Genomic DNA, 13551 nt, shown 5'->3' on the forward strand with positions numbered 1-13551 from the left:
GCGTCTCTACTAAATCTGCTTGCAGCCAGATTCTTTTTTCCGTACCACAAAGAAGTCATCTTTGGAAGACTTTTTGTCTTCCAATAGGAAAGGAAATTCTTTCAAAGTGAAAAAAAGGAATTTGAAGAATATGCTGAGAAGCAGTCACTGGAATAGAGAGAGAACAGTCAGAAACATTTCCCTTTTTGTGCTCATTCAGTTAATACCTATCAATTATACAAAGGCTCTGTATGTAATCAATGCCCAAGAGCAGTACTTGAAATAAAAAGTGGGCAGAGAGAACTAGTTATGGTTTAGCAGGAGCCACAAAGACAAGTATACTGGTACCTTGGACCAATAATAAATGTTATGCTTTGTGTGTTGTTAGAACAGGCTTCTGTTTTGTGAATGGAAACATATACAGATGCATCAAAAATATTTTGATAGCAACATAGACATTTTTAAATTATTTAAAGTATATTGGATCCCCTCTATCAAATGCCACATTAGTAGAATTCTTACATTCAGCTATCAAAAACTGAAAATGTTAAATACTATTATAAAGTGCGTACTATAAAAATGTCATATATAATATTCATTACACATAAAAAAAGAAATCAGTATGTCTAAGTCAGTTTAATCACAACCATTATGAGGGCTAAAACCTTTTGCAATAAAATCCTAGCAAAATGAAATATTAAGCAGTGCTATATTGTCTCCCTTTTTTTTCCTGCTCTTTTACTCATCATGTAAGTGATGTGGGTTTTTTTGACCAACGGTAACACAGAATATGACATCAGCCAAGTGGCATGGAGTTGTTACTTAACCCTTGCATAGTGACATTCAGACTTGGTTCATCTGTCAAGGAGCACTATGGATGTGCACAAACATGCTTAGTGCCCTTTCTTGCCTGTGTAAATCCCTGATGTCAATGGGCATACACTGACTTTCCTTTGTGGAGCATTCAGCCACATACTGCCCTGAAAAGACGTGCTGAAAACATATCCTGCCTTAATTACTGTATGAATTCATTCCTAACTACCAGTGTCGCTTTGCTTTCATCCTAAAGCTAGTGTTGCTTTGTAGAATAATCTGCCCACCTCGAAATGCAAGCTGAAGGATTTTCTTGACAGTGTCCTTCCCATTTCAGCTGGAGAAGTTCGGCAAAGCAGTGAATTATGCTGATGCTGCCCTCTCCTTCATCGAGTGCGGGAACGCTATGGAGCGAGATCCATTAGAAGCTAAATCTCCATACACCATGTACTCAGAGACTGTGGAACTCATCAGGTTAATGTCCTTTCTGTGATCATTTTCATCATCTCATTTCAGTCATAATTAGAACCTGCTATGTTTTAAAAAATACCATTTCAACGTATTAATGATTTGTCCAAGGCATCTTCATCTCAGAAGTCATCATAATTAGTTCTTGCCATTTTATTAATGTCATGGAAAATTTATAATTGATGGACACTGCTTTTATAAATTATCCCCTTTAGAGGTTATAATGTGAGTGTTATAATTTGCAATATTCATAAAATTAAAATTGAAATGTAGTGGGTGGAAGTAAAGTATAGTCATTTCACTGTTTGGCAATGACACTTGTCTTTTAAAAGGTGTAGTTTTATAATTCAAAACATTAAAGGGAGTCTATCAGGATTTCTATTACAAACCCTTGTTTTAGAGGTTTTTAACTTGGCTGTTAAAAAAGAGAAAAGCTGAAACTTGGGATATAAGATCATAGCCAGAGAGGTAGCTGCTACATATATTGTCTTAAAAACAGTATATTTTTAATGTTACAGGAATGTGCACCAGCTGAATTAATTTTAATACAGTTTTGTAGACTCATAGGCTACAATATGGATAAGAGAATCTTTACATACTAATAAAATGTCTGAATTATTATTCTAAAATCTGCTACTGCTCCTTATAGCTGTTTCATAGTCTTGGGTCCATAGAAATAATAATCTCCTGAGTAACTAACTTTGCTTTACTTGAGCAAATTATCAAAGTGAAATCAAGCAGGATGAAATTTACCTGTAAGTAGAACAACAGGATTTTTTGTCTTCACTGTGATGCACCTTTGCTTTCCCTAGTGTATGCTGGGAATATCCTTGTTAATGTCAGTGTAATTACTGGCAGTTTGCAGAAGTGAAAGAAAAAGAGGCAAATCAAACCCTAAATATTTGGTTTCTAATATGTCAGCTGTGGTTTTTTTAACATGCCAGATTAGCTATTAGGGACTGCCAAGATAATGCATGTTTTACATTTTGAATAAGTAGCTATTTGCATAATAAAATGTATCAAATCTTAAACTGTTTTTCTCAGGTAAATAATATGCCTGTTAAATATTTAAAAACATGGTTTTTACATTCTACACTTCATAAAGAGAACAAAAAAAAATCTAAAGAAAGCACTCAAGAAAAAAATGATGTTCACTCAACACTTGATCCATGTTAAACCCTGGAGAGGAGAGGATTTAGAAAAGGAGCCACCTGCCTCTGCTCTGCTGTGCCCAAATCATCCTGCAGTCTGACAGCATGTCCTGAACTACACAGCTGCAGCTGCATGCCAGAATAAATTGTATTTAAAGAAATATTCTTTAAAGAAGAGAGCCCTTCTTCATAGGAGCCTGCATTTATTTTTGGTTTTTTAAGAAAACCACACAGCCCAGTTGTAATTGTTGCTCCTCAGTCCAGCAGTCTGTCTGTTCAGAGAGCACAGGACAAAAAGCTTTCTTCACCCACAACATGTGAACCACTTCAATCAGGGAATGGCAGCTCCAGGAGAGGCTCACAAAAGGGCAGGACCTGCAAGGAGTCAGGTGAGGGCACGGCTTATCCTGGGGTGGCTGGCACTCCTCAGCATCAACAGCCCTGCTGCTGTGCTGCTCCTGGCACAGTCCTGCTGCAGGCTCTGGGACAGGTAGACCTTGGCATGGAAGCAGCACTTGAACTGCTTCTGGCAATGGAAAAATGTGGAGAATATGTTATATTAGATCTCCAATATATAAATAGCTGAAGTCAGGTGAGATTAATTCCACCACCTACCACCAAAAGCAGAGTTTAATTCACCACCTGTTGCATGCAGCATCTTTTAGCAGCCAGTGAGACTGATTTGTCCATTTAATTGTTGTCAGTGGTCAGACCTGGACAAAAGGTGATTGCCCAGCTGAGCAGCAGGCTGGTACAGGCTCAGCAAAGCTCCATGGACAAAGACACAATTCTTGTGGGCTACAGTGGGTGCTGGATGTACAGACAAAGTATGTGACTGTGCACACAATGCTTTCTCAGTGTAGCTGCTAGTATTAACATAGGTTTTTACTGTGAGAAAACAGAGGGAGATTTTTCTCACTTTTACTCCTCCCTTCATCAGAAGCACAATTTTCCCCTTTTGCATTTAGCTGTGTCTGCCCTGACTATCTGCATCAGACACCTATTTGTGAAAGCAAGTGGAGCATCAAAGAGATTGGGACTATCAGAGATCTGACAGTCAAATGTGTTTTAATTTAATGGTAATGCTGAAATCCCAGAGAGACAGAGATCTTTGTGTTTGATCACATTGATGCAGTCTGACTAGAACCCCAATACCCAAGAGCAGGTGGGACAGGATGGGGAGGAAGCACTCCACTGGGGTGGTGCAGCTGCAGCCTGGGGCTGGGGTGGTGGTGGCAGCCAGGCAGGGGAGAGCAGCTCAGCTGCCTGCACTCCATTACCTCCTTGTAAATGGGAACTCATCAGGACTGCCTGGATACCTTAAAACTTTCTTACGCAAGGCTGAACCCTATTACTTATTCTAACACAAGTACCTGTGAAATTGCATTAGGGCTCAGAACAATGATTTTACGCGATGAATTGATTTTCAAGAGACTAATGCATAGAATGGAGTGTGCTCAGTTAAAGGGAAAAAAAAGACAGAGGAAATAGGAATACTCAGTCCTTGATCATCCAAACGCTGGGCAGCAGCAATTAAATAGAGAGGGAAGACCAAGTACACAAGATTCATAAATTAATGAGCCCAAGAGTGAAAAAAGCTGTGAACATGACCTTTCCTGTATGTAAAACCATTTTATATATAAAATATATTTATGAGAACGATTTTGAAGATATTATTCAAGCCCAAAGTATTATATGTAAAGCATTATTATAAATTACTTTACACTTCAGTACCTATAGGGCCAAGATCTTATGCTTCTGTTCAACACTCATCCCAAATGTTTGCAGGACTCAGCCTAGTTGGCTGGGTATAATATCATTAATGTGGCCAAGAACAGTTCACCTTGTTGGCCCAAAAAATTGGTTGGTGATTTACTTAAGGCCTCCAGATTTTAAGGGATGCTCTCTGTTGAGTTTTACATTGATCTCTTCATTACAGAACACTGTGACCAATAACTGTTGCAGCTGGAGAAGAATATCTGATTATTTTTGGAAACACTCTAACTCTCAATTTCTTATCTCTCACCTTTCTGACAAGGTATGCAATGAGACTCAAGAATTTCACAGGCTCTTCTGCCACAGAAGGGGACAAGAAATTAGCAGTTTTATGGTAAGTCCCTTTGCGACAATGAGAGAAGCAGCTAAAATCTTAAGGAGGACTTTAAAAGTACTGAATTACTTAAGCAGCTTACAGAAGATCATTATTCTTGTTTTCCATTAAACTATTAAAGGATAACTAATGGATTTCTTCAGCAGCTGACTAAACATTTATTCTTCTAATTTATACTCTTATCAAGATGGGATTTTAATGCTTTTGACCACTTTTTTTTTTTTTTTCTCCATTTGCTTATGTTTCAAAATGTAACCTTAGAACAGAAACTGCAAAATATAGGTCAGCTTTTTTTTTTTTTTACAGTTTATAGGTTTCATTAAGCAATGGAATTAACATAATCCTTTCCTAATTACCACAGCTACCGATGCTTATCACTTCTCTACTTGAGAATGTTTAAACTAAAGAAGGACCATGCTATGAAGTACTCCAGATCTCTGATGGAATATTTTAAGGTAATCTTTATTCTGTTTAATTTATTGATATGAAATGAAATTCATACCAACACTGAGAGCTCTCACAAGTATACTGCATGACTTAAAAGTCCCACATTTAACCTCTCCCCTGGGAAATGCAGGCAGGATGGCTGCCAGGGAATGGGGACAGAAGTGATTTGGGGGATTTTTGGATTAAGTCACTTGATTCAAAGGACCATACTCAATAATTCTACAAAAATAACATTATTCTCAACACCATGTAATGTTTATGCAAGTTTCTGTTCTTTCAAGGTTTCAATGTGCAAGTGATTATGAACTGACCCCTAATGAACCATAATAAAGCAATTATTTGGGCTGTAGTTAGTTAAGTTTAGGTTTTAGATTCAGTGAGATTTCCTGAAGCTTATTGCAGTTTCAGAGATTTCTCCTTTTATTCTTGAGGAACTTCAAATGACCTTATATACATCTTAAATTGAGTGGAGATCCGATGGTCATGACTTGGGGATGTTTCATTTTACCTTGTCAAATGCTGCTTACCCAGTAAAAATGACAGATCCTCACTGTTCCTAGATTAAGAGAGAAGCAGAATCTTTCTTCAGCTGTGAGGTTTTGATATTTATATTTCACTGGTTAATGCTGTTTGAAGCATACATTAATTCTTTTCCTTTATTACTACATATTATTCTATAATCATGTAATTATACTGGCGTGTCAGCCCATCAGTCTTTTTTTGTTGGTGTTTTCAGCCTCTGTGAATTTGTTCAAGGCTTTGACATATGGGTACTGCAAACCAGTAAAAAGCTCTAACACTGCAGTTTTCCTGTTTTCATGTAAATGGTAATAAAATGGTCCTTCTGCTGAAAAACTCCAGTTATGAGATGGCAGCAGCCATAGTCCCCTATGTGTGTCTCTGTGCAACTCCAGTAATGTTAATCCTAATCTTGTGCTTAAATGGGGGCTCTCTTGTACCATTAGGAGTGCCTCTGTTGTGCTCATGGAGTTTTCAGTCAGGGATTTGAACAACAAATTAAATTTGAGCTACACGCATTTGTAACCTCAGCATTTTCATGAAATGTATTCCAGCCACTTCAGATTTTATCCAGGATGAATGTAGATTGTATCTTTAAAAAAGGATTATTAGACAAATAAACCTTTTCTGCAGAAAGTAATGATTTCTTAAAAAAAATTAAAAAGGCGGGAGCAGGGGAGATTCTCTTTCCTTAAAGCCACTTTATTTTCTCTAGCTGTGCAAGTTGGTAAGATAAAGAACATATTTACTACTCCCAGCATAAGAAAATATCTTTTAATGTAAATTAAAATAAGAGAAAAAAAATAAAAGTGCAATAAAATCGAGGAATCAGGAATGCTAGGCATAGGCATGCAGTTGAAGCCAAGTGCTTCAGTTAATGTTACAGTGTGTGTGCTGTGGGCACTGTAACTCACCTGCTAGAAGCAGTGTTTGAGTGAATACAGATTATATGTTCAGGTTCTTTCTGTAATAGAGGCACAGGAGGAGAAAAGAAAAGAATGGGAGCTATTAACTATGTGTTAGTTTTGTATTGCTGCACTGTGTTCTCTGTGTTCACTAGCAAGAATCTGTAATACAAATGAAACAGATTAACTGTTTGAATAGAGTTGTTATTCAAACTTTTACAGAATTTTAACTGTGAAAAGCAGCCCACTGTTTACAGCAGAGCTGGGGAGGATTTTTTCAGCTAGATTGTTCTTTATATTTTTCCTCACAAATGCCACTTTGTCCAAATTGAAACCATTTGTGGACAGAACTGGTTCTGATTAATTTCCAATTAAAAGCTTCAAAATGATACTTTTAACATTTCAAAACAGAAAATAGCCATTTAATCATGAAAGCAATTTTGATATTTAGAGGCAAGTTGGACTAAAACACCACTAAAGTGATAATTTTTTTTAATTGAAATCAGACCTTTTATGATCAGAAAAAGTGACATCCTCTGATGCATTTCCTCTGAAAGTTTGAGGAAGATTTTCATTTTTTTTTAAATGTGTTGTCAGTAGTCACTGAAATAGTTTTGCTAAATATTTTCATTATCAGATAAATGCTTCCCATTGAGATCTAGTCTTAATCTTGACAGAGCTATTATTTGTCTCCAGGTACTGATGGGAGCAATCCCCAGACAGAAGAAATTAACAATAAAAGCTTCTTCTTCATTTCTGAAGCCTTTCCAGGGCAGTTTATGTCACTTTTTCCTCAAGCTCCATATGCTCTGTGCTGTGAAACACCCCAAGAGATGCTCACATCCTCTGTGACAAGCAGTGGCTGCTGTGCAGGAATGGCCAGGCCAGGCCAGTGCTGTGGTTTGGACAATGTTTTCTGCTTTGGTCAGAAATGTTGGGCTGTGAGCTGTGGTTTAGAATCAAGGGTGCTGTCTGTGCTCCACTGAATCTCTGTGGCTCCCATGCAAAATAGTGATTACAGTAACCAGATGAGGGCTGCAATGGTGTGGGTAATACTTTGCAGAGAACTTGTAAAATTTGATTGAATTTTCACTGTGCGTGCTGACTTCTCAGCAAGGGAGCTGAATGAATGTTTTCAGGGGGCACACACAGATAGCCTCAGCCCTGATACTGCCACTTGGTGTGGGAACTAAGATACCAGTCAGTCTGAGCAGGGCTGGAAAGACCTGGGCTTTATTGTTGCTCGGCAATCTTTTTGTACAGGGTTTTACAAGGTGCTACACAGACGTGAAAGGCAGAATGAGTAAGCAGGTAAGGAAAGTCAATTTGTGCAACTAAAATATATAAAAACAAAAGCATTCAAACAGATCCATTCTAAAAATTTTAGTTATACTACTGTCTGAATCCCAAGCCACCTTCCCTAAGCAACTTGGGAGGGATCAATTTCATTAAAGCATCAAGCCAAATTATTTTTCTTTCTTATTAAAATATTGAAGGTCCCTCTAAAGATAAGCAGTCATTTTCATTCTGAAGAACTTACTTTGTAGAATAAGTTTCAGTGGTAATTAAACCACTTCTCTGTGACCTATATCTGCTCTTACTGGAATTTATTCTCTCTTTTATCAAATGATTTTCAAGCTACTGGTTGGAACCTACCAATCATCCACCAGCCACTTAATTATGGGACCACTGTGCAGAGCTTTTCTGCTCCATGCACTGTAGCTCTTGCAATGAAAAGGGGGAATGTTGAGCCTTGTGTCATCAGTATTCATGTACTTGCATCACCTGTATTTACATTTTGGTTTTGTACTTACAGAACTCTTCAAAAGCCTCACAGGCCCCCTCCCCTTGGGGCGGCAATGGAAAGTGAGTATTTTCTCCTGAGTACTTCTGTCTGGGAGCAAGTGGTTCCAAGAGGAGGGGAGGTGTTTTTCTGCCTCTAAAGGCAAAGGTCAGGTCATGGGATCAGTGTTTTGGGAGCTGCAGGTATATTTCAAACATGTATAATGTATAAACCTTTCTGGGCTGCAGAATTGATCATACAGCTGCCTTGGGCTCGTGGGGGCGAGGGGCTCCCCTGGACTAAGTCAGATCCCCCTGTGAGCCAGCCAGTGTGGGTAGGAAGGAAGAGCTGAATCACACCTTCATCCCTGCAAAGCCTCCTTAAGTCTAAAATCAGACATGGTGGGTCTGTGCTGAATTCTTTGACAGTTTACTTCTCAAGCCAAATGAAGGCCATAAAAATATCAGTTAATTAGCTGGCAAGTACCATGACACTTTAGGAAGCCAAAGTAAAGTTAACCTCCATTGCAATGATTTTTCAATGATTCGTTCAGCAATGAAAGACCAATGAATATTTCCTTGATATATGGTAAGTGCTGTTTAATAAAACTGAAGTTATAATAGTGGTGAAAATGTGAAGGCACTTAGTCAGCCAATTATCAGTGGCTTCATATTAACGTTAAAACACCCTCACCTCAGATATGAAGTCAGGGTAGTGCAGTTATGATGAGAGGAGGCACATCCTTGCCTTTCTCTTGCAATGGCTGTTGCCAGCTGACACACATTTCTCCTTTGTCCTGGTCACACATCCAGACACAAGTAAGACAAAGGTGAAGGACTTCACCCTTTTTTCCATCTTTATTTCAGTAGGCTAAATTCTAGGTGAAAATTACTATTGTTAATGATCTCTTCCTGGTGGTTCAGAAGAAGAAATGGCTATTAGACATGCCAGGGAAACATAGAAGGAGGGGTTGAAGTTTAGCACATGAAGAACTGATGTTTTCAAAAAGACTTTGTTCTCAATCAGTGCAAAACCAAAAATTCCAACATTTTGCTTAAAGTGAAATATTGCCTCAAATAATTCAAAATATTTTGGGGTATAGATATGTATATATACACACCCCAAATACTCAGTTATTTTGAATATGTATATATAGAGCAATTAAAGTATAGATTGTAACACAAGCTAAAGTGACTAAATAAGAAATCACTTTAAATAAAAACTGAAAAGATATTTTAACCCTGGAAAAGCAACTACTAAATTAAATTATTCATTATGTGCCAGTTTTTCCAGGCATTGAAGTGTCAGTGAAACCTTGTATTGTAATAAAAATACATAAATGTTAACATAAAGTTCTAGTGATCAAATAGACCACTGGAGCATAACATCTCTTTTGTTCCTTAAGAAGGGGCTTGTGCATAAACATTTCATGAAGCAGAAGTTATCCTTTTATTCCTGTCCTATAATAGACCTCTGTAAAGTGTGTGCTCTGCAGGTGATGACATCTCCCTCACTATTTAAAGGAGCTATTAGGTGTCCAGGATTGAGAATAAGTGGGTTTTGACTGGAGGAGAAAATTCTTGTCTGGCCACAAAGCAGGCAGCAGAAACCCAGCCTTCAGGTCAGCATCACTTCTAACATAACACCCAGCTGATCAGTCTGTTCCCACTAACTTTGGAGATAAGGAAGGAAATCTCTGAAAGTGCACATCTCTGTCTTCTATTCAGAGCAGGAAGCACTTGACATGTGAGAGTAACTGAGTGACAAGGCCATGTTCTATCAGCTCTAATTGACACCTGTGCCCAGCTCACAGAGAGCACAGTCCACACTCAGGTCGTGTGTCCCCTCTGTGTGGAGTCTCAGAAGAAAACAGCTCTCCAGCTGGCTCAGAGCTGCCATCTATCTCAGGTGGCTCCTGGTTCCTCCAAGGTTTGTCACAGACCTGGTGCTGCCATTGGCAGCTTCTGCTCTGCCTTCCCCAGGGCTAATTGCTCTACAGTTTCCTCTTAATCCCCTGCAAATTTGTGTCAGATGGGAAGAGAATTCACACACCACAGAAAAAAAAAAGACCAAACACCTTCCAGCATACGGCATCACTGGAGATGGAGCAGCAGCCTGGCGCAGGATGGGGGGACAGTGGGGTAATCTCAAGTATTTTTCTTTAACAAAGCAAAGCTTATCCATTGCCATGGAGTGTAGTCTAGTCAGGATCTCAGATCCATCAAAAATCACAGCTTGGCTTACTGGAATTTCTGCCTACTTGTTTGAAAGGGTTGTGAACCTCCAAAGTTGGCCCGGATTCCATCCTGGCAATGAAACAAATTTTCTCTGGTTTCATTACAGAAATGTTTCCCACCTCTAGCGACAGAAAGCACAAAATACAGAGATTTAGTAGACTCACCACAGTAATAATGGCTGTGCACAACAGGGTAAATCCAATGAACAATGTGCTTTATTTGGCAGAAGTGCGTCAGCTGGTTGTAAGTGGCTCTAACAAAATACTCTTGGTCTCCTCAGATACTTATCATTTTTAACTGCTCCCAGACCTAATCTAGTATAGTTCAGCTCTTCTGTGCAATAAAGACACTGTGGCAAGTCAGGTAACCAGGATGTGTTGAGACTTTAAAATAAAGCATTCGTGCATTAGGACATGCTTAAACTCTAACCCATAAGCTGGGTAAAAAGCTACAAGCTGCCAAATCAATGTGATCTCCAGCTCTGGAAAAAGAATGTATCACAGGAGCCTGTTGTTGAGCACAGGTTATAGCAGGGCACTGCTGGAAAATTGCAGCAAAAGCTGTTGCCATCAATGCCTTTCAGCCCAAGGCTGTTCCGCTGTGTCAGTCTGTCCTGCAGCACCTCAAGGTGTCGGCAGGTCTGTGCCCAGGCAGGGCCATTGACAGTGGCCTTTAAAGCCAAGAGGCCAAGCCCCTCTGTCCTGGGCTTTGGATCAGGCTCAGTGACTGAGCTTGATGCTGTGGCACAGCACGAGGCATCTACAGCTGCATGTCCAGGGAGGGGTTGCAACATCCCTGTCTGGAGAGTTTTGGTCTCTTTGCTTCATGCAGAGAGTGCCAGGAGTGTCTTGGCCCTGCATCTCAAGTGTGTTCCACAGCAAATAGAATGCTTTTGTTTAGGCAAGTGCTTCCAAATGGGTGAATGAAATTACATCCAGCTGGGGCTGGTCACCAGTGATGTTCCCCATGGCTTGGTACTGTTTCGTGTCTTTACTGATGATGTGGAACCCCCTTGATCTTGAAGGGGATCAAGGGCACCCTCAGTCAGTTTGTGGATGACACCAAGCTGGGCAGGAGGGTGGCTCTTTTTACTTCTCCCAAGTAACAAGTGATGAGACAATAGCCTCAAGTTGTACCAGGGGAGGTTTAGATTGGAGATTAGGAATAATTTCTTCCCCAAAAGGGTGGTCAAACACTAGAATAGGCTGCCCAGGGACTTGGTTGAGTTGCCTTCCCTGGAGGTATTTAAAAGTGTCTTGATGTTGACATGGCATGTGGGGACACGGGCGACTGGTGGACATGATACTTCTGGATTTACTGTTGGACTCGATGATCTTAAAGGTATTTTCCAACCTGAACAAATCCATGATCCTATAAATTTTCAAAGAGAATAGCTGTTCTGTGAGCCTTCAGCACTACACAGCTCTAAACAAGAGCGTGCTGTGCTGACCGCTGCACTGCCTGCAGCCAGCAGGTGATTCCTAATTGATGGTGTTAGAATTAAAGGAAAATCTATATTAGAACATTAGTGCCTCACTAAGTAGGTAACTTAAAACACTGCGCTGTGCAGAACTGTGTGGATGAACGGTAGGCAATTAGAACAAATCTCCATAGCCTTAAAGAATCCTATGGAGATATTCATAATCCTGCAGTACCCTCAGGTCCTAATACTGCTCTACAGGGTGCTTTTAAGACTTGCTCTTTACTTATTGTGGTGACTGTTTTTGGAGCAAACTGTCATTGTGGTTTCCAGAAAATACTTTGATAATAAGCCAATATTGCACATTGAGTGTTTTCTAACTGCCATTGCAGCTTCTGGCAGCAGGTAGAAAAATCATTACAGCTATGAGATGCTTCTTTCTCTGAAAGATTGCTCTATTTTTATGATAGATTTTTTTTTTTTTTAAATAGCAGGTTCATTTAAAGGGAGAATTAAATCCCTTTTTATTTTCAGTCATTCCCAGTTGATAAGCTGTCCTTTCTCATAAAGTCAGGAGGTACCCCTGCACGCTCCCCCTTTACTGGGGGTGCAGAGTGAACTTTTCAGGTGCATTTAGGACGGCAGTGAAGTGGGGGGTGTGAGGGGGGCTCACTCTCTCTCTGCCTCTTGCAGGAGCACAGAAACGCCCTCGCCCATGTCCCTGAGCCCGTCCCCTGTCAGCTCTGCTGGGAGCAGCTCGGGCAGCGCCGGCTCGTCCTCGGCGGGGACCATCACCATTCCGCAGCGCATCCACCACATGGCCGCCAGCCACGTCAACATCACCAACAACGTCCTGCGCAGCTACGAGCACTGGGACATGGCTGACAAGCTGACCAAGGAGAACAAAGGTGCCCCCTCGCTGCTTTCTCTGTGTCCCCTTTGGCTCCCCAGCCTTAGCTTTCCTGGTGCTCTCTGGGTTCGGACCCAGGACCAGCGCATCTAAGAGCACAACTGTGACAGCTTGAGCAAACAGACCAAATCTGCTTGCTGGTGGCTGTAGCCAATGCGTATCTTCTCTTGTCAGGCACAGAGGGGGATGTGTAACACACGCTGAACATGGGGTTATCAGAGCAGCTGGCAAATAATTTAGTGAACACAGGCCCCAAGTGATGAGAGCTTTTAAGTCTGCAAATTCGTTCACAGTTTCAGCCTCTCGTAGAACACCGAGGTTATTTTCAGATTGCTCTGTCAACGGGTTTAAGACTATTAAAATGCTAGCTAGGATAATAAGCAAACATTAGATGTTGTGTTTATGTGGGGAGTCCGATTAGGAGATGTCCACTGAAAGCCATGACCTTGACTCTCCTATGGTTGGATTGCAGATCTATTTGGTAGTTCCTAACAACAAAATGTAAGTCTTTGCCACAGTCATTTCAAAGGAGTTTTGGCAAGCAGTTTGTGACTGGATTGCATCAAGTATAGTGAAGTGACTGAGATATAACTAAGGGACAAATCTGGCCTGTTGTTGGCCAGCTGGGAGCTTCCCCATGACAATATAATTACTCAGATTCCAGCTTTGGGCTTGCACAAATCACTGAGAAAGCTTCCTTTGACACTAGAGGTACAGAGCCTAACTAGGAAATAGTCTCATCGTGAGTCAGCTCATTCTCTTAAATTATAGTGAGATTTCAGATGGCCAGCTTGTCCTGACAAATGTGC

The 13551-nt window shown here is 40.3% G+C and overlaps 1 protein-coding gene across 4 annotated transcripts in view; it reads left to right on the plus strand.

Annotated features, from left to right (window-relative positions):
- Window positions 1-13551, plus strand: part of AFF2 (ALF transcription elongation factor 2) — a 332807-nt gene that overhangs the window by 306353 nt on the left and 12903 nt on the right. For 3 of the 4 annotated variants that reach the window (XM_059859354.1, XM_059859352.1, XM_059859353.1), the window contains exons 16-21: window positions 1130-1266; window positions 4450-4521; window positions 4883-4976; window positions 7656-7703; window positions 8209-8258; window positions 12526-12740. In XM_059859354.1, coding sequence (XP_059715337.1) covers window positions 1130-1266; window positions 4450-4521; window positions 4883-4976; window positions 7656-7703; window positions 8209-8258; window positions 12526-12740 — 616 coding nt within the window. The remainder of the gene's footprint in view (window positions 1-1129; window positions 1267-4449; window positions 4522-4882; window positions 4977-7655; window positions 7704-8208; window positions 8259-12525; window positions 12741-13551) is intronic. The other variant, XM_059859355.1, reaches the window with a different exon arrangement.

This window comes from Haemorhous mexicanus, chromosome 14 (genome assembly GCF_027477595.1).
Source record: "Haemorhous mexicanus isolate bHaeMex1 chromosome 14, bHaeMex1.pri, whole genome shotgun sequence".
In the NCBI taxonomy this organism is placed as follows: Eukaryota; Metazoa; Chordata; class Aves; order Passeriformes; family Fringillidae; genus Haemorhous; species Haemorhous mexicanus.